The 23,629-nt window shown below is 38.6% G+C and overlaps 3 protein-coding genes across 5 annotated transcripts; 2 read left to right on the top strand and 1 right to left on the bottom strand.

The window, feature by feature from the left end:
* The first annotated feature begins 1,789 nt into the window (after positions 1-1,789).
* LOC134791285 (hepatocyte growth factor-regulated tyrosine kinase substrate) lies at positions 1,790-22,941 on the top strand. 3 transcript variants are annotated; one of them, XM_063762281.1, is made up of 13 exons: positions 1,790-1,938; positions 2,203-2,287; positions 2,383-2,486; positions 3,348-3,508; positions 8,483-8,598; positions 9,241-9,361; positions 9,860-9,973; positions 16,736-16,886; positions 17,721-17,881; positions 18,399-18,529; positions 19,141-19,267; positions 19,930-20,127; positions 20,764-22,941. In XM_063762281.1, the coding sequence occupies exons 1-13, from the start codon at positions 1,905-1,907 to the stop codon at positions 21,991-21,993; spliced, it is 2,733 nt and encodes a 910-aa protein (XP_063618351.1). In that variant the 5' UTR covers positions 1,790-1,904; the 3' UTR covers positions 21,994-22,941. The 3 variants fall into 3 exon arrangements, with proteins under 3 accessions (XP_063618351.1, XP_063618350.1, XP_063618352.1); XM_063762280.1 differs by having other exon boundaries at positions 16,733-16,886; XM_063762282.1 differs by lacking the exons at positions 1,790-1,938; positions 2,203-2,287; positions 2,383-2,486; positions 3,348-3,508 and adding an exon at positions 7,856-7,968 and having other exon boundaries at positions 16,733-16,886.
* Positions 10,479-10,966, bottom strand: LOC134791324 (U6 snRNA-associated Sm-like protein LSm5). The gene has a single exon (XM_063762339.1). It carries the CDS (start codon positions 10,811-10,813, stop codon positions 10,523-10,525), a length of 291 nt encoding a protein of 96 aa, XP_063618409.1. The 5' UTR covers positions 10,814-10,966; the 3' UTR covers positions 10,479-10,522.
* Positions 11,205-14,788, top strand: LOC134791301 (targeting protein for Xklp2 homolog). The gene has a single exon (XM_063762309.1). The coding sequence runs from the start codon at positions 11,265-11,267 to the stop codon at positions 12,666-12,668; it is 1,404 nt and encodes a 467-aa protein (XP_063618379.1). The 5' UTR covers positions 11,205-11,264; the 3' UTR covers positions 12,669-14,788.
* Positions 22,942-23,629: the final 688 nt, after the last annotated feature.

The raw sequence follows: 23,629 nt of genomic DNA, 5'->3' as shown, positions 1-23,629 counted from the left end.
CCCTCGTACAAGTCGTACATTATATTTAGAAAAACGTTCCATTTTAGGATCATAGAATTTAATAAAAAAATGTATTTTGTAGAAATGTATTTTGAAGGTTAAATAAAGTATTTGAAATACAAAATACAAAATACATGTGAGTGCAGTATTTGAAATACCAAATACAAAATACTTTTCCAGGTAGTATTTGAAATACAAATACAAAATACTAAAATGTATTTCAAATACATATTTCAAATACATGTAATTGAAATACTGCCCAACCCTGGGCCGCATCAGCATTGAAGTTAGTCAAATAAATCACATTTCAATACTATTAGCGACATCTCTGGTTGAGTAGTAAAAGCAACATTATGCTTTGCTACGTATGCTACGTATGGTTATAATGGTTTCTATGTCTAAGCTTTGTGGTCTAACAAAAGTAACTTAAAAACTGAGTATTGGAAACAATCAAAGGTAAACGGGCGTTTTGCAGGTGTGTGTTAAATTAAATTTAGAGTTACATAATTACTTTAATTTTCATATTTTTACGTTGTTTTATGTAAATTTCCACAAATAAATGGTTGATTGCGAACTTTTTCATACCGCAGTAAATTTTCCAATCCTGTGTATCATTCATCACATATGGCGTACAAATAGAATTGAGCCCCCTAAAGTAGCGCCATCTATAAAAGAGAATACAGTTATTGCACCAAAACAAAAAGATAGGCCAAATCATAATTGATCAAGCAATATTCTAAACGTGCCGTGAGTGGCATTACCAAAAATAAAGTAGTAATGGAGATAAATACCTAAATTTCATAATATATAGGTAAATGTTATTTATTACCTGTTCCGTTTTTTCCTCAAACATGGACACACTGTCTAGCACAATCAAAGTTCTACTGCGAGCTTTGTCTTTAACATTCTTCTTAATTCCAGTAAACAATAGTAGGTAGTCTGCATCACTTTATTTTGAAGCTGTAGGTTCGTCACTTGCAACTTAACTGCACTTAGCTGCATACTACACTGTTCCAATTCCGAATCAAATTTTACCAATAGTTTTTTATTCACATCTAGCTCTTTTTGGAAGTAGGATGTAGCAATAAGCAATGTTTGATCACTCATTGTAAAACTTGAAGCATTAAAATTACTTTTTCAAATCTAGTTCGAATGAATGAGAACATGTTACGTTACCGTTGACTCATTTTTGAAAATAGTCAAGAATGAGTAATTTATTAAGGTGTGCGATGATAACATAGTAAATAAAGATGATAAAGATACTCGACCTATATTATTTGTATATATGATAACGCGATTTAGGGGCGTTTTTGTATTGGGATGTATTATATCCAGTTCATTTTCACGTAACAACGTATAAAAGATAAATTCTACATTGTGTCTTAGGCCCCATTAAACGAGAACTTTTTCAACGCGTGTTAAAAAAGCGCTTGAATCCGTCCACACGCTGAATTCGATTTAACGACAAACGCTTAAAGTCGACAATCCAACAACGCTTGATAAAAAGCGCCACCGCCATCGTGTCTAAAAGTGGTAACACACTATCGCACCGCGCCAAGGTCGCGGTGTGGTGCGATAGTGTGTTATGGCCTTAACAAATACAATGTATCCATTTGTGTCATTCAAACGCGTTTTTTAACGCGCGTTGAAAAAGCTCTCTTGTGTATGGGGCCTTATGCCTGTAATATCGTCTATTTTTTAAATCGATACATACTATCGATTATTATAGAAAATGCGTTTTACATAGAAAAATACATTTCACTTACCTGTATTTAGTATGGCAACACTGCAAATGCCAACATTAGAAAAAAATAAAATTGACAAAAGTGTGCTGTCATTTTTCTGTCCCAAATCAATCACTGTTGATTTTCTAAAACAAAAGCTATTTAACAATATTAGTAATTATGTTTCGAGCAAATAATTTTGATAAGTTGCTCGGTAAGTATCTAAGAGTCACTTTATACATAGTATGCTATACAGTAACTATTATTAACTCTAGTATTTCAGTTGACAATTCCAATATCTCCCGATATCACTAGCTAGTAGAATTTACTCTGATTCACTTTCTTTCCTACGTATAAAAAGTTTCTAACACGAATCACTTATCTTGGCCGACGTAACGGTAGCAAAATTGGAGAACTTGACAGTATTTGTAAAATTCCTGCATACATGATCGAAATGTTATGAAATTTTTAATTTCAGACAAAGCCACAAGTAATCTACGTTTGGATCCAGACTGGCCGACTATTCTACAAATATGTGATTTGATTCGGCAAAATGATTGCACGTACGTATGATATACTACGAAACTTAAGTTTACTTGATGATTATTTACTCGTATAGTATGATGATGGTGATGTCTTATGGTGATAATATTTGTAGGCCAAAATACGCAGTTGCTGCCATCAAGAAGAAGTTGTACTCTCAGAACCCGCATCAGGCCATGTTTGCACTGCTCACCCTTGAGAGTGTTGTAAAAAACTGTGGTAAGGGTAAACTCATTTACTTCATATCATAATGCAATGACTCGGAGCCCAATTAGTATTACTGAGTTAGAGACAGTTGCACCAACCGCAATTGATTGACTGATTAACACTACTCAGCGGTGAACTATAGAATTTTCAATATAACGAAATTTATCTAACATTTTAACAATAACAAATGGTTTGGTGTAACCAACACTTCAGAGTTCCAATAATAACAAACTAACATACAAGCCCAGAGCTAGATTACATAAACTATATTTTCTTCTCATGTTACATTTGATAAGATCTTGGTTACAATAGTTAACTTCAGTGGCGTAGCGTGAACTTATCTAGCCATAGGCTAAATCACATCTGCGAGGCCCTATTCCTTCAATGTGTGTTCCCAATACATAATAAGTCAGAGGCCCCCTTAAGTGAGAGGCCATGGGTAAGTGCCAACTTCACCCACACCTAGCTACCTATGCCACTGGTTAGCATCATTTATCAAACATATGTATACAGTCAAGCTTTATGTGAATTCTTTAACCTCACCAGGCGTATGTGAAAAGTTCATAATATTACCTCTACTATTAAATAAATAAGAATTAAAATGTTTTATATAATTTATTAATAAAGAAATTTAGATATTTTAGTTATAGTAACTTAAACTAATCTAGTATGCTTCTCACCATAACCCTTTCTGAAGTTTCTGAGGTAATGGCCTCTTCCAGATCTTGACAGTTGTTTTTGTCCTGTGCCCTCCATAGCCAGTTTAACCCTGCTGTATTAACAATAACATTATTATTATTATTTCGTTTTAGACAGGCAGCTGATGCTGGTATTAGCTCTGCTATAGTTTTAACATTCTTACCATTACCACAGGCTCTGGCATACATGATGAAGTGGCTTCAAAGGCGTTCTGTGAAATGCTGCGGGACCTGGTAAAGACTACCCAACATGAGAATCTCCGTACCAAGATCTTGGAACTGATACAGGCATGGGGATTCGCATTCCGGAACAATCCGAAATATAGAGCAGTACAGGTATGCTCTTAACACTATTCCATCAGGGTTTTTCACTAACATTTTTTAATGCTTTCAAAAATGCTTCGGACCCAATATATTGGTCTGACTAAAATCAATATATATTATATTACATAGCTTGGCTAAAATACCACCAAAAGTCAGCTTTATAATGTTACGAAATATAAAAAGTAATGTTCTTAAGTAACACACAATATATTTGTGACTATATAAATAATCTAGATCTATAAATAAATAGGTAATCTAAAGTAGGTCAGCATTTAGATCAATTATCCTCAAAATTTGAAAGGATTGCAGGAAAAATTTGAATAACAAATATATTTATTTTTGTAGTAATGTGATATTGAATGCTCAATGAAATCCATACTTATTGATATTCTAAATTGTGAAATGACTCTGTCGGTTTATGGGATACTTTGTGAATCAACCCCCCCTGGGTTTAGAGAGAGAGAACGCAGACCAAATCCTAAATGTATGTAACTGTCATAAATGTAACTGTAGCCATGATTGACAATAAAGAAGGGAAAATAATAGTTATCTTTATAATAATTAATGTATCATAGGTGCTTAGGTAACTACTTCACATTAGTCATTGTCGTTTTCCTATCCTATAGCAACACCCAAATCGTAATTGGCTATCATTATTTACATATTTACATTATTATCTCCTTATTTATCTTAATTAGAAACACTTGAATATACGAGTATTCTTATCATCAGCAATACCTACTTGCAATATGAATTTTATTTAGTTTTTAAATATTATTAGAGACTTCACTGATGTACGGTCTTCAACTACCCCTGTAGTGCCTATATGCTGCCTAGATGGTTCATCTTGGCATTATCATCTTAGCTAGGCCCCCAGAAGATCTTGCTCATATAGGGGTCTAGCCAAGAGTTTGTAATATATCAGGACACACTTATTTCTATATTCTTCTTTCTTGTATTCTTGTGTTGTGTACGAGCAATTATTGTATGTATATTTATTTATATTTGTCGGGGATCTCGGAAACGGCTCTAACGATGTCGATGAAATTTGGTATATAGGGGGTTTTCGGGAGCGAAAAATCGCTCATCTTCTTCTCTTATCCCTTAACGGCTCGGCCACGACATTGAGCGACTCGCGACGGCGGCAGCGACAACCATAGGTGAGAACGAAAGGTCCGATCGCTGTGTCTCGCTCCAACTTATGGTTATCGCTGCCGCTGTCGCAAGTCGCTCAATGAATTTGAGTTTTTATATGTTTTCCGAGCAAAGCTCGGTCTCCCATATATATATATATATATTAAGTAGTAACAAAGGCTAGTTACGATATATTTGGCCACTTTAGCCCTCAGGCTCCGAAATATATTTTAAAATCGGAATACTGTTCCACATATGTATTTAAAAGTGACTGAGCGGTCAGCCCTCGGTAAATAGCACTCTCGGAAAGGAAACTAGTTTTCGGTGCAATCGCGCACTTTACGTAATTTACATATTCCATATTTCTACTTGTACTTGATGCTTACTTTACTTTATCATATCAAAAGGGTCAACCAACATTAGGTACTATGTTTATAGGTATGTAAGTGTAGTGTGAGTCATCCTTTCTCATTTTCTGTAACAATCTATTTTTATAGTACTACAAGTACATAAAACTAGTTTCTTGGCAAGGCTTGCGTCTATCTTCTAAGGGTGGTATCCAATTTCTTTGTCCAAATTGGACAGGTGGAATACCGCCCTAACAGAATATTGATTGACAAATTCTAGCTAGACGAAATCATGTTCAAAGATCAACAATGTTAAGGTCACAGAGTACAATCGGCTACAAAAATATGATTCTTACACTTAAGTTAACAGGGGCTGTCCATAAATTACGTCATCTATTTTTAACCCCCCCCCCCCCCCCCCCCTAAAATCATCCAAAAATCATGCTTCGAATTACCCCGTTTCCTCCTACTGCATGCTACCATCATCCGATGTCCAGACCCCCCCCCCCCTAATTTGAAATGACGTAATTTATGAATAGCCCCAGTCACCGATTTTGCTTTTATTACAATAACTAGCGACCGGCCCCGGCTTCGCATGGGTTACACAAAATCTTAACAAATACCTAAACCTTCCTCAAGAATCGCTCTATTGATAGGAGAAAACCGCATGAAAATCCGTTCAGTACTTTTTGAGTTTATCGCGAACATACAAACACACAGACGTGGCGGGGGACGTTTTATAAGGTGTAGTGATACGGATTCTCTAATTATGACACCAGTTAATTTCTTTGTATGCTTTCAATTACTTAACTCTAGCTTACAACTTACAACACATGGCGTTGGAAAAATCTTTTTAGAATTTATACTCTATTATAGGATAGGATCCATACCTATTCATGCACACAGCTAGGGTTGCCAGATGGTCGGGATTTGGCGGGATTCTCCCGATTTTTAGCAGGTGTTCCCGATTCCCGACAAAGTGTAAACTGTCCCGAAAAACAGCTTCACGTTAATCACGTTATAAAACAATAATTTCAAGTTCCGAACTGTCGTCGAGCGAGCGAGCTGACGTAGTGCCAATAATGTAAAATATCGTTGTTTTTAATACAATTACTTTAATTTGAATGTATTTTTTTTTAGAGATGCCCCGAATAGTGAATTTGGCCGAATACCGAATATTCGGCCCCTCTCTCGGCCGATTACAGAATATTCGGCGACCGAATATTCGGCATGACATGCGAACATTTTGAGTCACAATTATTATGCAAACTGTTCGCCATCAAATAAAGCACTGCGTTTGCTAAGATATATTTTTATGTTGAACAGAATTAATGAATGTATATTAGAGTCAATCAAATCAGACCCATGATAAAAATAAAATATTTTGTAATCGATAAATGCTCAAAAACGTGCCTTCGTATTTAACTACTTTCCAAAAATACATTTTGAATATTAAATATACCTAGTTAACGGTAATTTTTTTTGTAATTTTTCTTTTTAGGTAGTTGCAACAGATATTCGGTATTCGGCCGAATAGTAGGCAACATTCGGCCGAATACCGAATATTGGGCAAAGTGTCCGAATAGGCCGAATACCGAATAGTTGCCGAATCATGGCATCGTGGCAATCGTGGCATCTCTAATTTTTTTTCCCGACTTAAGTCCCGAAATCCCGAAAAATTGATATTGTTTCCCGATAATAGCGCCTTTCGATCTGGCAACCCTACACACAGCTAAAAGAATTGCGTCTATTCCAAATAAACATGTTTTCTGGACATGTTTTTTTATTATTAGCTTATAGGAGTGTCCCACTGCTGGGCAAAGGCCTCTTCACTTTCCCGCCATTTGGTCCTATCCGATGCACACTCCCGCCACTCTTTACTAAATGTGTCAAGGTCGCCCCGCCATCTCCGTTTTGGTCTTCCTCTGCCCCGAGATCCATCCTGTGGGACCCAGTCTGTAGCTAGTTTGGTCCAGCGCTTCGGGTACATTCGGATTCTTGACCTAAACTACTGTTATTTTATTGATTTATACAAGTAACCCAGCTAATCTAATTAGGCCCCATTACTACTTGACTCTGCTCAGAGCCCAGTCACCTTGTAGGTACGTCTAGTGATAAAAATGACAGCACCATTTATAAGAGTAAGTTCATTACAGTAATAGTTGTTAAACATTATTCATTATTAATGTGTTTATTTGTATCGAGGGTTCTCTGGAAAACAACTGTCGTTGTCATGAATATGAATTTATTTAGGTATTTGTTGATTTTATAATCAAGTATCAACCGACTTCAAAATTTTTCACTCTGCAACCAAGTTTTGGTCACCCCTCGGGACTTGGAATTCTCGCAGTGTTGCTTTATTTAGGTATAATTTAAATAATAAATAGCCGCCTAGATCAATAGGTAAGTATAATATCTATTTATTAGCCGAACTATAAGTTCTGGTGTTTTCATTTCAAACGAGATACCAGCGACAACAACACGCCAATGAGGTCATTGACATTATCACCTCACAATTACTTAGATAACAGTAGGTGCCTAGGCAGTAGCAGACAGATTTGCACAAGGTCCTATTTCTCGAATGGTTTCTAATCTACTTACTAGCTACTGCCTACGACTTCATCTGGAATATTCACCTTGAAATCTCAAAATTGAAAACGGGCTCAGCTCCTGTTTCGTCTTAAGTTTCCCCAGGAATCTGTATAGGTAGGTATAATATTTTCTTTATCATCATAGTCTGTGTGGTTTACAAGTTACAACTTTGTGACGCGAGTTGCGTTATCACCTACCTGTCAATGATAGTGAGTCATACCTAAACAAAGCAAAACGTCATACTGAAACTAGCATTCATTCAATACAATGTCCTTTAACTGTTCAGTGACTCGTTAAAAAAAATATTTTTTCACTTTGTGTTCTACTTGGCGCTGTACGTTTAGTTAAATAAATTCATTTAAGTATAATCAGTGAAGAGGAAATAATATCTTTCAAATGGTATGATATTCTTCATAATCTTCATTCAATTATTGACTGTTTTACCTGCTCGCGTTATGGTGTAATAAGCTGTAATAAGTAGGTAGAAACTGTTCTCCCTGCATGGAATTCGGTTAGATCTGTTTCTCCTACCAGGGGTGAATTTCAAAAAATTATGTAACTCATTTCCACCTTAGAGCTTATACTTTCTTTAATTCTTTATGAAAAATGTTAGTTATTTTGAAAAGTTAATAGGTATAGTTAGTATTAGGGATGGGGTACCTATATATAAATGCGATGACAACAGGCGGGCAGGCGGCGCCACTGCCACTTAGTCCCACTAACCTGGGGTTAACCGGTTAAACCGTTAACCCAGTGTCCAATTGCACTGGTAACCATGGTAACTCCAGGTTTAACCGGTTAACCCCGGGTTAGTGCATGGTGCAAATAGCCTTTAGAGAACCAATAATATTATTAGTGATTTTAGGAGTAATTTTAGCAGCGGTTAGAACTAAAATAGAATGGTTGTCAACAGGACACGGTGAATATTCTGAAAGCCGAAGGATACAAGTTTCCACCGCTGAAGGAGTCAGATGCCATGTTCTCCGCTGACACTGCCCCGGAATGGGCTGACGGTGAAGTGTGCCATAGGTTTGTATATGGAACGAATTTTTACCCCGATTAAAAGGCTTTTCTTGCTATATGTGCACATGTATGACATTTCCAATTTAATTTGCTAATTTTATGGACAGCAAAATTGCTGAAATCAGACAAAATAAAGATAAAATGTTTTTTTTTTTTTACAATATATTAAGGATTTCCTCTATCACAGCAATATCTGATCTTTGACAGGTTTCCCCGTTAACCTGTTAACTAGAAAACCAATAAAGTATGTGTCTGGAGAATCCTAGCTATCAGTACTTGAAACTCAGTGGTCAGCAGCCAGGTGTTCACAATGATCTTGACACGACTTTATTGTTAAGAGAATAAGAGCGTGTCAAGGTAATTATGAACACCTCATCCGCTTAGCAACATCTACTCCAGTTTTTTCCATCTTTCTCTGTCTTCTACTGTCTCCATCCAATGTTTTCCGGCTATTTGGGTAATGTCTTCGGACCAGCGTTTCTTCGGCCTGCCGGGGGGGGGGGCGTTTTCCGTGTGGTCCCTTCCATTTTGTGGTTTGTATGGTCCATCACTTAAGCTTGAGAGCATGGGTAAGAGCGTCGGTTACCTTGGGTTTTTCTCTGATTCTTGTGTTGTGATACCATACTTACCCAACACAAATGTACACAGATGCCGAGTTGCCTTCTCCCTGATGGTGCGTCGGCACCACTGCCGAGCCTGCGGGCAGGTGTTCTGTCAGCAGTGCAGCTCGAAGAGTTCCACCTTGCCCAAGTTCGGTATTGAGAAGGAGGTAGGTTTAAAATGGGTTATGTACTCAAATTACTAAAATGGGACAAACTTAAATGATAGGTGGACCTACATACTTTTTAATTATGTGGGTTTTGGTAATTGCTCAAGGGTTAACTGGAAGAGATCCCTGAAAGGGATAAGTTCGCCTTTGTACTAATGATGTGTGTTCTTTCATGTTTTATGTTTCTTTTTGTACAATAAAGTATTTTACTACTACTACTACTACTATATGATAATAGTGCAACAGTACCAAAATTTTTTGGCAATAAGAATGATTTTTAACTGCATTTAAGTTATCTTTTGGTTGAAAAACATGCATGTTTGAATTTTTAATTATGATGTAGTCTTCTGTTGATGTATTTTTATTGAAATGAAACATTACTCCTTTACTGGTACCACTTTCAAACCAGGCCTTATTTTAATTTTTAATGCGGTCAAAATTTGTACGAAATCTTGGTTTTTGGGCCTGAAAGCTATTGTAGCTTTATGTTTTACTCAGGTTCGAGTTTGCGATGCTTGCTATGACAAGGTGAGCCGCCCGCCGACCTCAACAGCGAAGCTGGAGATAGTTGACACCTCCAGTGACTATGGCCCTGCTGCAGCACAGCCACAGGTATGCACACTTATTATTACAGATTTTTAGTGTTGTTTCAATAAAATCATCATTTTATCTGGAGAATATTTAGTAATGTACAGTCAGCAGCAGAAGTTGCTAAGCGGGCCAGGTGTTCAAAATTATCTTGACGCGAGTTTATTGTTGAAAGAATAAGAGCATGTGAAGGTAATTATAAACACCTCACCTGCTTAGCCCTTCTGCTGCTGACTGTACAGCAGCATGTGAATGTACAGTGAGCTGCAAAAGTGCATACCCACTATGAATGAATTCCATTTATTAAGTGGGTATGCATTTTAGCAGCTGTGTACATGTACAGTCAGCATCAAAAGTATTGGATCAGACTATTGTGGCAAAAGTGCTACTACTATTTTCTAATAACTTTTGTAGTATCTATATTAAAAGAACGAACTGCACTAAAAACAAGAAGCTTATGAAGTGAAGTTAAATAACTCTTTCTAATTAAATTATGGGATTTTATAGGCATCTGCTAAATTATTACAAATATGTTAGAAAACTTATTTTATTAACTTATTTATGTTATAAATATCACTGGGCTTCGTAATTTTCTCCTGGCATTTCACCACCCGGCACCAACATTGCAATGTTATTTCCATTTAGTAGAATTTGGTCCAATTTGGTTATTTTTCTTCCTTCCGGCGTCGATTCGTATTCCGTTACATCATCAAGTAACATGTTCACAAAATCGTCGAATCCTTGTAGTGTTCCCACCATTTCTTTGTCGTTTTTCATAATAATGTGAATTCGGGAACCTATGCATTTGTCCACTAATTCTAGCGGCAACAGCGTGTTTGGGTTTGGTAACGACGATTGAGCCATTTTTTGCGATAGATAGATTTCCTACTACGTTATCAAGTATATTATAGTTAGTTTAAACACAATTCGGACGTAATAATTAGTGAAATATTAAGAAACGTACATAAATCACTCACAACAAACGCTTCGAACGCAAATTGTGATCAAGGTTATCAAATCTGACAGTTGCGTTTGAGGCATAGATAAGTCGTCTCCACACAATAACTAACGATATGCTACAACATAACTGAAACAGCGTTGGCACATCACTACGGATTTACCGGTTTTTACTTTGGTATGGCAACACTGTATTGGCCAATTGATTTGAATCCAAGGTAGACTTTTGCACTGAAAAGAAAACTAGCTTCTTCTTTCAACAAATCTTTTGAATTTTAACGACGTACAGACAATATTTTGATGATAGTATTTTGTTAAGCGTTGAAAAACTGTTTTTTTGGAGTGTAGTTTATTAAAAATGTCTAAAAATTACGTGACAAGTTATCGTGGTGATACATACTTTACGCCAACCGGCAAATTACACATAAAGGACGAGCCAGTTACTCCAATTGAGGAAGACTTCGGCGATCACAACAATTTGGATGATTCAATTAAACTCGAATATGGAGGAATGAGGAAATCTATGTCTATGAACGACATAACTTCACTTACTTCGGACCTAATAAAACTAGGATATCATGAACATGCAGACCACAGGCACCGTAGAGTTACAGGAACAGGCGAGCTGTCAAAAACAAAATTTGTATCAATGGCTGAAGCAGTTTATCATTATCAGAGAGATACGCCAAATCGCTTCCATTCTAGTCGACCTCAAGCATTCCGTTCTAGTGTAGCTCCAGGGCCGTCAGGGCTCACTATTCCTCAGTCACCCATGTTGAGATGTAAGGCACGCTCCCGACCTCTTCACGTTATGTCTCAAAAAGAAAAAGAAGAGATGGAAGCAGAGGAAATCAAAAAATTCAAGATTAAAGCTAATCCAATTCCAAAATCAGTGATTGAAGGGTGTAGAAACCTTCCTGAGGTGCCAAAGAAAACGCCAACGGTTCCTGAACCATTCCACTTGACCGAAGTGAATAAAAAATTAGCTCAATCACCCGTACATGTTCCTGTATTCAAAGCGCGTCCTGCACCCAAACACATACTTGAGAAACCACAGGTCTGTCCAAAACAGGCAATTCCAGTCACAATACCTGTCACTCCGAAGTTCCACTACAAACCACCCCCGCAGACACACAACTCTGCACCTAAACCAACCAAGCCAGTTGAAAAGCCAGCCCGTCTTGGACCCCTAGTGGTAGAGCCATTTTCATTTGAAAAGAGAGATGAAGAAATCAAGCGCCGTCACAAAGAGAGAATTAGAAAACAACTTGAAGAGGAGCGCAAACAAGCGTGTCAATTTAAAGCGCAACCGCTGCCAGGAGCTGTAAAGAAGCGAATGCAAGTCACTACAGTCAAATGTGGTTCATCTTCAGCATCCTCGGAAAATAAAGAGAACCGCTTCAAATTTGAAGCCAAACCTCCTGTAGTATTGTACAAAGAACCTTTCAAACCTGTATTAAAGCCAGTGCAACTTGTAAAACCGGCTCCGTTCCAGCTTACAACAGAAAAGAGGGCAGTTGATAGGGAGAGGTTTGATAAGATTATGAAAGACAAGGAGGAGGCACAAGAGAGGCTTAGACAACAGAGAGAGAAGGAGATTCAAGAGGCAGAGGAGCGAGCTAATGCTGAACTGAGGGCTAAACTGGTGCACCATCCAAAACCAGTTCCTGTTGTTCACCACCCATTTGTTCCGGAAAGATCTGTGGCTACACTCACTGTGCCAGAAACCCCTAAATTTATTAGGAGATTGAAGCAACATTAATAGGCTAGCATACTAGAATGATCACATTGTTTTATAGCATTTATTCCTCTTCTTACAAACTTGGTAGGTAGGGTTGTATATGAAATTAATCTATTGTATTCTTCTTAGTCGGTTCCTCAAGGCTGAGGGTCGTGACCATCAGGAGTGCAGTTCTTCACCACCGCTCTCCAAACCCCCCTGTCTTGGGCCAGCTGTATTGACCCCTGGATGTTGACGCTCGTAGCGTCGCGTATGGCATCAGACCACCGAGTTGGAGCCCTGCCTCTACTCCTTCTCCCTTCGACGCACCCAACCAGAACGAGCTTTTCAAAGCTGGACGGGTCTATTCTTATATTTCTATAATCTATTGTATAAAATGTATCATTTTATTTTCAGTAAGTTGATTGTTTGTATACAATCATAATTGTAACTAGAGATGCGCAAAATGCTTCACTGAGCGCTGATTAATTCATATCTTTCGCTCGCAGTGATATGTATGACTCATTTTGTTCATTTCGCTCAGTGGATCTCATTCAAATCATGAGTGGGAAAGAGCGAGCAAGGAACACTGAGATTAGTTACTGAGCGAAATGAGCGAGTTGAATCTGCACTGAGTTGAAGAGTGAGTGAGTTCAGTCAAATGATACAGTTCATTTAAATCACTCACTCGTGAACGACACATGTCTAATTGTAACAATTACGCTTGCATTACTTTCCTTTTTATAATGTTATATAATGTGAATCTGGAGCCAAATGAAGTGTAGGTCCTCTGATGTTGGTAATGTTCCGTGTGCTTCTGCTGAGACTGTTTAAATTTTAAAAAGTTACTTAGCAGCAATTTCATTACACAATAATATGTTGAAATGGAGATTTGGATTAGTATATGAAATAAAATAAGTGTTATCCTAATTTGGGTGACAAAAATGGAGAATTCATTTTATGAATACCAAGATAAAGCGGGAGTAGAATGTGATTCAGATACTGACATTATCAAAGAAAGTGTTCTCGAGGACTTGATGCCAAAAATTCCTATGAAAACTCCCAATGCGAAATAACCACAAGGTTGTACCTGATTCGGGGTAATCTCTTGTTTATGATGAATTAGAAGATGAAAAAGACACCCCTCAAGCTCCCAAAAATGTCTCAAGGAGCAGTGATGATGAAGAAGTCTTCCTAGGACTGCTACCCAAACGTCGCCCACCTACCCGCCCGAAATCCCTTAACACCACAACAGACTCCTGTCACCCGCACCTGTCAAAAAGCACATGGACTCGGACAACTCCATACTCTACCGAACACCGTCTATACATCACCGACGATCTTTATCATACTGGCCGTGTGTTATCCAACCTCGACACTGGCGGAATCATCAAGCCCTGATGGAGCCATAATACACAAAAATTTATTGATTGAACTCCATAATCATCAACAAAGCCGGGAAAAGTAAAATGAAATGCATGAGAGATACGATTTAATGATTAATGGTGGGAAAGATGGTAAAATAAATGATAGTGAGGAAAGTGGTAATGTGGAAGATGGTGAAACATTTTTTTTTTAAGAAACTTCAAATTCCTTTGACCATTTAAGCCGTTTAAGGTATAAAGTATGGTACCATAAAATCCCTCAACTTTTAATTAAGTACCAATACCAATATTATTTTTAGTAATTTCTAAATGCTTTCCGCCATTCATGAAACTATGTTGCCTCAGAACTAAGTATTTCAAATAATAGTCACAAGTGAACCAGGATTCCAAGTTAGTTTTGGACCATAGGAGATTTTGGACAGTTAGGTGGTTTTGCCAAAGGTACGGCACTTTTGCCCGGAGGAAGGAATGCTTAGAAATTGAACATATTGTGGTCATTCTAGTTATACGTATAGACATTTTATTGTTAATGATTTTAGATTGTGGACTGATTGACAATAATGTTAATGTTAGTCAAGTCATTAGTAATTTCTACATAAATTTTATGACATTTTCATTGATTTTGAGTAGTTTTAATTTAGAAATAGTTTGTATTGTGTAGTTTAACATATTGTAATAATGTTTTCCATTTATATGTCATTACATACATAATAATGATTGGTTTAGTAATTGTGTAAGTTAACTTTAACTCACTTTATTAAAAGTTTTCTAACTTAATATTGTTGTTTTCTCTACCCATTAATCAACTGTTCTTTAAATGCAATCGGGACATAATTTTTTTTGGGATTGCTGAAGTTACAGGTAATTCTTTAAGGGCCACTTGCACCATTCACTAACCCGAGGATAACCGGTTAAACCTGGAGTTGCCCTGGTTACCAGTACAATTTGACCCTGGGTTAACGGTTTAACAGGTTAACCCCGAGTTAGTCGGATGGTGCAAGGGGCGCTAAGTCAAATTAAATTGATCCCCCCCTTAGTAGGGCGAATGGAACAAAACATTCTCAGACTTCTCAGTTATCCCAAAAATGAAACTGTGCAAGCAGCAAAAGTGCTGCGGCAGTAATGTGGTCGCGTTTTTATCGCCTGTCATGTTCTAACAAGTATGTACTTAAGTGGGAAAGTGACGCATGACCCGACAGGCGATAAAAACGCCACCATGCTACCGCCGCTGCCGCTGGTGATGTTTTTCTAATTGTCCCCTCTCAACATAAATCAGAAACAAATAAATTTAACACATTCGACACCGCATACCCGACTCTCGGGCACTCGTAAACTTTACTCAGATGCCGGCATACCCGCTAGTCGGGCAAGAGCTATAAACCTACACGCGACGCCGAAGTGCCCGACAGGCGGGCAAGCATTGCATCTTCACTACCTCAGGGCTGCCACTGCCACTAACAGAAAAAATTGTAAGTCTTCTGATTATCATGTGGTCGAAAAGTTGGTACAGTTGATTATTATATTTTATTACTTCACTTTGTATTTTTATTTACTTTACCTAATGCGATTACAAAATAAAAATTCTTATTAGTTGGTTACGTGAAATTGCATACACGGGTATGTATCAATTGGACTTAGAATTAGGAGAAGAACAAAACGGGGAGCCTAAACAGATGAGACAGCAGATTTAATTTTATCCACGTACTTATGCGAAAGTTACTTGGCACAGCCCTGAGCGTCCGCCGCTTGCCCGACTAGCGGGTTCGCGGCGTGCGGCATTGAGTTGCACGTCGTTGCCCGACTAGCGAGTACTGTCGGTTTCTGGGGTATTGTTTGAAATTATGCCTGGTTGCGAAAGTGTTAAACTCGAAACAAAGAGTAAAATTCTTTTTTTAGGAATTCCATCTATCCACAGAATAAAAAAAATGCTAAAATAAATTATAAAGAGCTATCTTACGACTCTTACGAGTATTAGTAATGTATTCTCTATATACCTATATTACCCATTTCCTACGCCTGGTTCGGTCGGCATTTATAGTAGCGAATCAGATTGGGCGCCAAAAGTATTTATTCTATTTTCTAAGACATCGGTTACACGCTAATTCTGGCGTCAGTTCAGTCATAAAACTTATTTGAGTTTTGACTGATGCCAGAATGATGGAAAATGGACACGGTTACACGATCAGTCCAGACTGACAACAGACTGATAAAATTACGACACAGTCGCCGTTTGGACACAGAACGCAACACAGTCATTTAGTCTTGTCTAATGTAGTGACTTTGTCTCCTTTCAGTTTTCTGTCATTCAAAATGGACTGACGAATATTATCTAAAATATTAAATTTTCATCAGTCCGAGTGTTACACGATAATTCTCTCGTCATTCTGACCAGAATGATGGACTGAACTGACTCTAGAATTAGCGTGTAACCAATGTCTAATACCTTAAAATATGTAGAATAATTACACTAGCAAATAATTGTGAACGAGAACTGTAGAGATTTATCACTATTTGGAAAAATATTCAAGGGCTGTAGATACTTTTGCACAGCGTGGGCTTTTGCCAGGGTGGTATTCCACCTGTCCAATTTCTTTGTCCAATGTCAGTGCGTCTCACTCTCTCATTAAAGCAAAATGTGAGACGCAATACACTTAGGAACATTATCCAGAATAAAGACATACTTATAATTAGTAATTAGATAATTACTATTCAATTTGAAAGCAGAAACGTCCCGGCAAATCCGAGCAGGACCTGCAAGAAGAAGAAGAATTACAATTGGCGCTCGCGCTCAGCCAATCAGAGGCCGAGCAGAAAGAGAAGGAACGCACGCGCTCCCGCTCGCACATCGCGCCCGACCCTGTGACGCACCCTACTGGTAATTTATTTCATTAATCCTAAATTATTTATTCGTTGCAACCATGGTGTTGATGTTCTTAGAATAGGGAATATTACGCGAAACTCTGCGTAGGGGGCGCCACTACCACAATCCATCACAATTTGAGGGTCTACTGCGAAACAAGTAAATCAAAATTACGTTATTTAACCTCTCTATCACTTGCATATTCGAGCGATAAAGAGGCAGATAACTAAATTTCGATTTTCGCGTTTTCCGGTAGGCCCTTTGTAAACAAACCGCCTTGATGCATCAATGTCATATTTTATTATGGATGTCTATGGTTTACGATAGGCGCTAGTGCTGGCGGCAGAACATTACAGGAGAAAAAAAAACTAATTAAAATCAATTATTTACAGTTTACACATGAAACTTGTGAATGCGAAATCGCAGTCCGAAGAAGTAGCATAAGGTCTGTTACCTGTGTCTAAAATTGGAATAATAGGGGGTATTACTGCAATGTTCTGCCGCCAGAGTGCAGCACTAAGCTAGCTAGTAAACCATAGAGTAACTTATACATGTGCCTTAAACTGTTTTTTGGCAAGTTTTTACACACAGTAAAATATGTCATTGATGCATTTTGTTAACAAGGGCCTACCGGGAAACGTGAAAATCGAAATTTAGTTATCTGCCTCTTTATCGCTCGAATATGCAAGAGTGATAAAGAGATTAGTTAGATAAAGTTGTTTCGCGGTAGACCCCTAGATTGTGATGGATAGTGGTAGTGGCGCCCCCTACGCAGAGTTTTGCGTAATATTCCCTATTCGTTTGATATTGTCAATTTGACCATTCATATAAATTTTATTGTTATTACAGTATCGCCAACCCCGTCATCCGTGAGCGCGTCTCCAGAGCACGCGAACCAGTCGAATCCTGAGCTGTCCCGCTACCTGGACCGCAGCTACTGGGAGCAGCGCATCTCCAGCCAGAGCGCGCCCACCGCACCCATCTCACACACCACCAGCGACACCTCCGAGGTACAGGGGCCTTACCATAGTGTCCTTATTGAGATTCTGTTTAGGACCTAAACTGAATCACTAAAGGACGGAGCTATATAAGTTCACCAGTAGAACCCTGAACTGTCCCGCTACCTGGACCGCAGCTACTGGGAGCAGCGCATCTCCAGCCAGAGCGCGTCCACCGCACCCATCTCACACACCACCAGCGACACCTCCGAGGTACAGGGGCCTTACCATGTCCTTATTGCGATTCTGTTTAGGACCTAAACTGAATTGCTAAATTCGGTTTTGTTAGACCACTATACCTAAAAATTATTTGTACTTATAATACTCTTATCGATTCTGTGATCGAGTCTTCAAAACTCGAAGCTGGGATTAAAGAAAGATCGATTATTTCCCGGCCAATCTTTGATGTCCCCGACATTAATTTCAGTAGTAAATTTGTTCGCCTACAATATTGGGCACACCTTACGCGTCTTATTCTAAGTAGGTCCTTCGAGCATGTCTGTAACTAAACATATACATTTTTATTCAGGAATATATCAAGCCAGCCACAAGCAAGGCGCAAGAGGACGACAATGAGGACAAAGAAATTGACGAGTTCGTGGAAAAACTCAAGTCACAAGTCGAGATTTTTGTTAACCGAATGAAGAGTAACTCTTCCCGGTACGTTATATTGATGTGGGAGTCTTGAATACAAAATTAGAATTTTGCGCTTGTTTCTACTTACAAATTGGGATTGCCAGAATATACGGGATGATAAGATAAGATAAAGATAATATAATATAAGATAAGATAAATTGTCTATTTCGGGGTTGGTCCCATAGTAAAAGTTGCTCAGTATAATAATAAAACCTCCCTGGCAACGGGAATGCAGTTATGTTTTAGCCACCGTATATAATCGAGTGAAATGTATATACATACTAGCTATTTTTTTATATACTTACTAGCTGTATTTTTTGTTATTTTTGGTACGGTCCACGGTCCCGCATACCATATAGTACAGACCTAGATAAAATACCCCTAAATTACTAACAATTACATAAGTCAATACAACGTTGGCTTTCTTAAAAACAAGTTATGTATACTCATTAGGACTATTTGCGTATTATCTTTTAAAGTGTCATTCTATGGAAATTGGTAACTATGTAAACAAAAATCACTAGTAAATTTATAATTCAGAGACAATTTCAATATGGCGGTTTGTTTACATAGTTAGCAAGTTCCATAGAATGACACCTTAGTTGTTAATATTTTATTGTGTTATTTTTATACAGAGGCCGATCCATCGCGAACGACACATCCGTACAGTCCCTGTTCATGAACATAACCGCGATGCACTCCCAGCTACTGCGCTACATTCAACAGCAGGATGACAAGCGAGTGTATCTCGAAAGCCTTCAGGTATTAAGGGGTCCACAGATTACCAGTTCGCCGGACGATATCAGCCTGTCAGTTAATCGCAAAAGGTAACACTGGTAACAGTGGCGAATAATTGACAGGCTGATATCGTCCGGCGAACTGGTAATCTGTGGGACCCTTTAAACATTCTTCAGTTAAATAATGGTAAAAATGAGCTTTGCTTTTCAGGCTTAGTTGTCATATTGAGAAGCCGACATATTTAGACTTCTGATTCTAAATAGTTTTGTAAAGTTCTTTTGTCCACACGACACTGTCACTGACATTTGAATCTTTCACTGGATTTTTTGAACTTAGAGTTAGACCAAGCTAAGTATTAGCAGCGAGTTTGATAGCCCAGACTATGCGAGTGTTATAACGACTTAATTTCATAGAAGTTTGACTTCTAAAATAACCCTTGCACAGTCTGGGCTATCAAAATCGCTGCCAACTTAGCTTGGACTAACTACGCTTCTTGCAATTTTGTTCGTAATTACTTTCCTAATAATTAATATCGTGTTACAGTGTTTTTCACAACACTTCCCAAAAATCCAATTGTTCGGAGCCATAGCCATAATTTTAAACGATATAAGTTGGAAATCCATTCGGCATACATCATGATCGAAAATAGTGTAATTAAATCATGTACGTACGATATACTCTTTCAGGACAAAATAAACCAAATCCGCGACAGCCGCGCAGCGCTCGACACGCTCCGCGCCGAGCACGCGGCGCGCTTAGCCGCGCAGGCCGAGGCCGCCGAGCGACAGAGACAGATGCAAATGGCCGCCAAGCTGCAGGCCATGCGCAAGAAGAAGCACGAGTATCTGCAGTATCAGCGCCAGCTCGCGCTTCAGAGGGTGCAGGTATAGGAGAATTCCATTCGTGTTGGGTACAGCGACAGCGAATATGTATAGACGAAGCTCTTAGTACATTTTTGACTTCAAAAAACGGTTGATATGACTGATACTTTTCTGACTAATATCTCTTCTATAGCTTCCGTATCCCCGTAGCTTTGAATTACGCAATACACAATGTGAATATTTAATTAAAAGTTGTGATTGGTCAATAAAACGTGAGGTCATTTTTGAGCTCTGGTCAGAGTTCTATAGTTATTCTAGTTGGGTGGTGTTGCATACAATCACTGCTGTTTAGGGTGGTATTCCACCTGTCCAATGTGCATTGCGTCTCACTCTCTCATTAAGCAAGATGTGAGATGCAAATACACATTGGACCAAAATATTGGATAGATGGAATACCACCCTTAAGGGGCCCACTGATTAACAGTCCGCCGGACGGTATCGGCCTGTTGCAATTTTGACAGTTCCGAACAACTGACAGGCCGATACCGTCCGGCGGACTGTTAATCAGTGGGCCCCTTTAGCTAGCAGTCGTTAAAGCATTGGCGTCGTTACTATGTCGGAGTTAATAAATTATAATATAAATTTTAATGAACTATTCTAGAATGTGCAGTGTTTTTATTAAGTCTTTTCTCCTTTCAGGAACAAGAGAGAGAGATGCAAATGAGACAGGAACAACAGAAACACCAATACATGATGGCATCAGGCACCGGTTTCTTCATGCCAGGAGTCACCATGCAGCAGTACCAGCCCGGCTTCCCCAACCAACCCATCTACGCCAACCCACAGTTCCACCAGATGATCCCGCAGACCACAGACGGTACTATCCCCCCAACCGGTCAACCTCAGATATCCCAAGCCATGGCTCTCAACGCCAACCAAATTGCAGCAATGTCACAGTCCCTGCCTCAACACAGCAATGCCTTCGCCATGCCCACCTCAGCTATGACCATGAGCCAAGCTCCAATGACTTCCCACATCCGACCAAACATGACCCCGCAGCAAATACAGCAAATGATGATGCATCAACATCAGATGAGAATGGCCCAACCTGGGCAGAGCGTGCCACAAATGTTCCCAGGGCAAGTACAGCAAAATGGACAGGCACAGCCAAAGAACCAACCGCCAACATCCATGATGGCTTCTATGTCTCTCGGACAACCAAACCAGCCTCAACTAACACAGGCTAACCCGATGCTCGGAATGCAATTGTCAAACATGAGAATGCCCATGATGCAAGGCCAAAACCCACAGTTTCCGATGAACCAACCAAATAGTCAGCAACCTCATATGCAGCAACCCCAATTGCCGGGGCAACCCATGTCGTTACCGGGACAGCAAGCACCAAACCAAAGTATGCCGCAACCTAATAATAATCAGAATATACAGCAGATACCACAAAACATGCAGTCTATGTCAATGCACGGGCAACCTGTGCCAGGACAGCAAATGAACATTCAAGGCCAGCAACCACAGAGCCTTCCTCAACAGTCAATGATGAACGCGGGACAAACGCCCATCCACATGGGCCAGTTAGGACAAAATCCGCAGATGATACAGCAAATGGGTCAAATGCCTCAACAAATGTCTCAAGGGCAACAAATGCCTCCAAATCCGACGATGCCTCAAAATCCGACCATGCCTCAAAACCCGGCCATGCAAATGGCGCCCGGTCAGCAAGTACCGCCTCAACAAATGCCAAACAACCAAGGCCAACCAATTAAAGTGCCGTCACAAAACTTCACCAATGGCCAGCCGGCGCCGCCGCCCAATCAGCTGCCGCCCAATCAGAACCAACCACAGACTCAACCACAAACGCCTGTCAAGTCGGAGAGCAACAACAACACAGCGGAACTCATCAGCTTTGATTAACACTGCTAATGAAGTGCTAGGGCCCATAGACAACACTTGGAAGTTTTATTCACTTGCTAAGTTTTAATCATATAGAGAGATAGGGACACAGTTGTATATTAGAATGAGAAATTATTGCTATCTCATTTTAAATGCTTATGGAAGTAAAACTTCCAAGTGTGAAGACGGAGCATTATTGACAATATTGTCTACCTGACTCATTTTATGTAGCCTGGCTGTCAATAGTTGAATCTATAAAATTCGATTAGGCAGGAACATATATGTTTTATGTTTTGACATACGGGGCCTAAATATGCATGCAAGTTGCAAATCGGCGTGCGGCCCTCTCACTATTTTTATTGCCCTACCTACAAGTTGATTTCGGCCTCATAATAGCAGTGTAGTCGGTAGATTATATTGTGCAATAAAATTGATCGTATATGAGAGGCCTGTATAGGAGATTATTAAAATGACTGGCGATCATCTGTACGTAACGTAAAATTAATACGCAATAATAAAAAGCACTTAGAATTCACAGTAAGATATAGCGTTTCTGAAATTATAATATTGATAGTATAATAAATGTTTTTATATTATAACTTACTATAATATAATATGATATATTCACGCTTTTCATTTTCATCAATATTTCAAGTTTATTGTATTTACCGATCAAACATTGCAATTTATGTTTCATAATTGATAGGCAAATTATTAGTCTTCATTTTAAATTCACCTTTCATTTGGTGTAGTTCTTTAAATAAACCATTCTTATGGCCTTTGTAACGTATGTAAATGTGTAACATGTAAAATATTTGTCATTTTATAGGTTTAGATAATACAAGAATTATATTTAGAAATTGAAAATATTTTTGTTTAGCGATTTTTTTATTTGCTGATAGATGTTTTGTTATTTATCTAAGTTATGATTTATGATGTATAAATACAATAAAACATTTAAAATATTTATTTTTTTGTACTGTTTTTTTAATACCCAAAATCATATCCCATTCATACCCTATCTAACAGAAATTATTTACTTAAGGTAAATCAGTCTGTAAAATTCCGTACACGAGCGAGTGTTTCAAACAACATATATAGTTTGTCATAGGACTGTCTCATTTCAATCATAGACAGAGAGAATCATACTATCTTTGTCTTACACTAGTACTAGGACCCAAAAGAAAAGGATGAGTATAGTTTTCCTGGTTCTTATTGATTGACAAATTGGTTTGACCAACTATACCTACTTATCTTCATCGGTAGGTACCTACACTTTAATAAACTTCAACGATAAAGAAGTAATTGTTTTTAGTCAAAGTAGGTAAATAAATAAACCTATACCTACTAGCTTTGACCTTGCACTCGTAAATTGTGTCGCTTAACTTCAAACTCGGAAAAATCCATTCGACCCTCAGCAAATATCTATCTACCCTATTACCAGCTATTACCTTTTCTTATTAAGTTATTCACGTTCGGCATTCGTATTTTGATTCGGAGAAATGCGGATACGGAAGTGTAGGTGGGTCATATTTTATAAAACGGTTAAAACTGCTTGGAACCTAGAAGCTATAACAGACGGGTATACCGGACCGCGACATTGGTCCGGTCAGCATATCTTTTTCTCGTTCTCAGTTATAGCTGCGTCCTTAACGGA

Source organism: Cydia splendana, chromosome 6, assembly GCF_910591565.1.
Source record: "Cydia splendana chromosome 6, ilCydSple1.2, whole genome shotgun sequence".
NCBI classification, from domain to species: domain Eukaryota; kingdom Metazoa; phylum Arthropoda; class Insecta; order Lepidoptera; family Tortricidae; genus Cydia; species Cydia splendana.
This window is presented reverse-complemented; position numbering and strand designations above follow the sequence as displayed.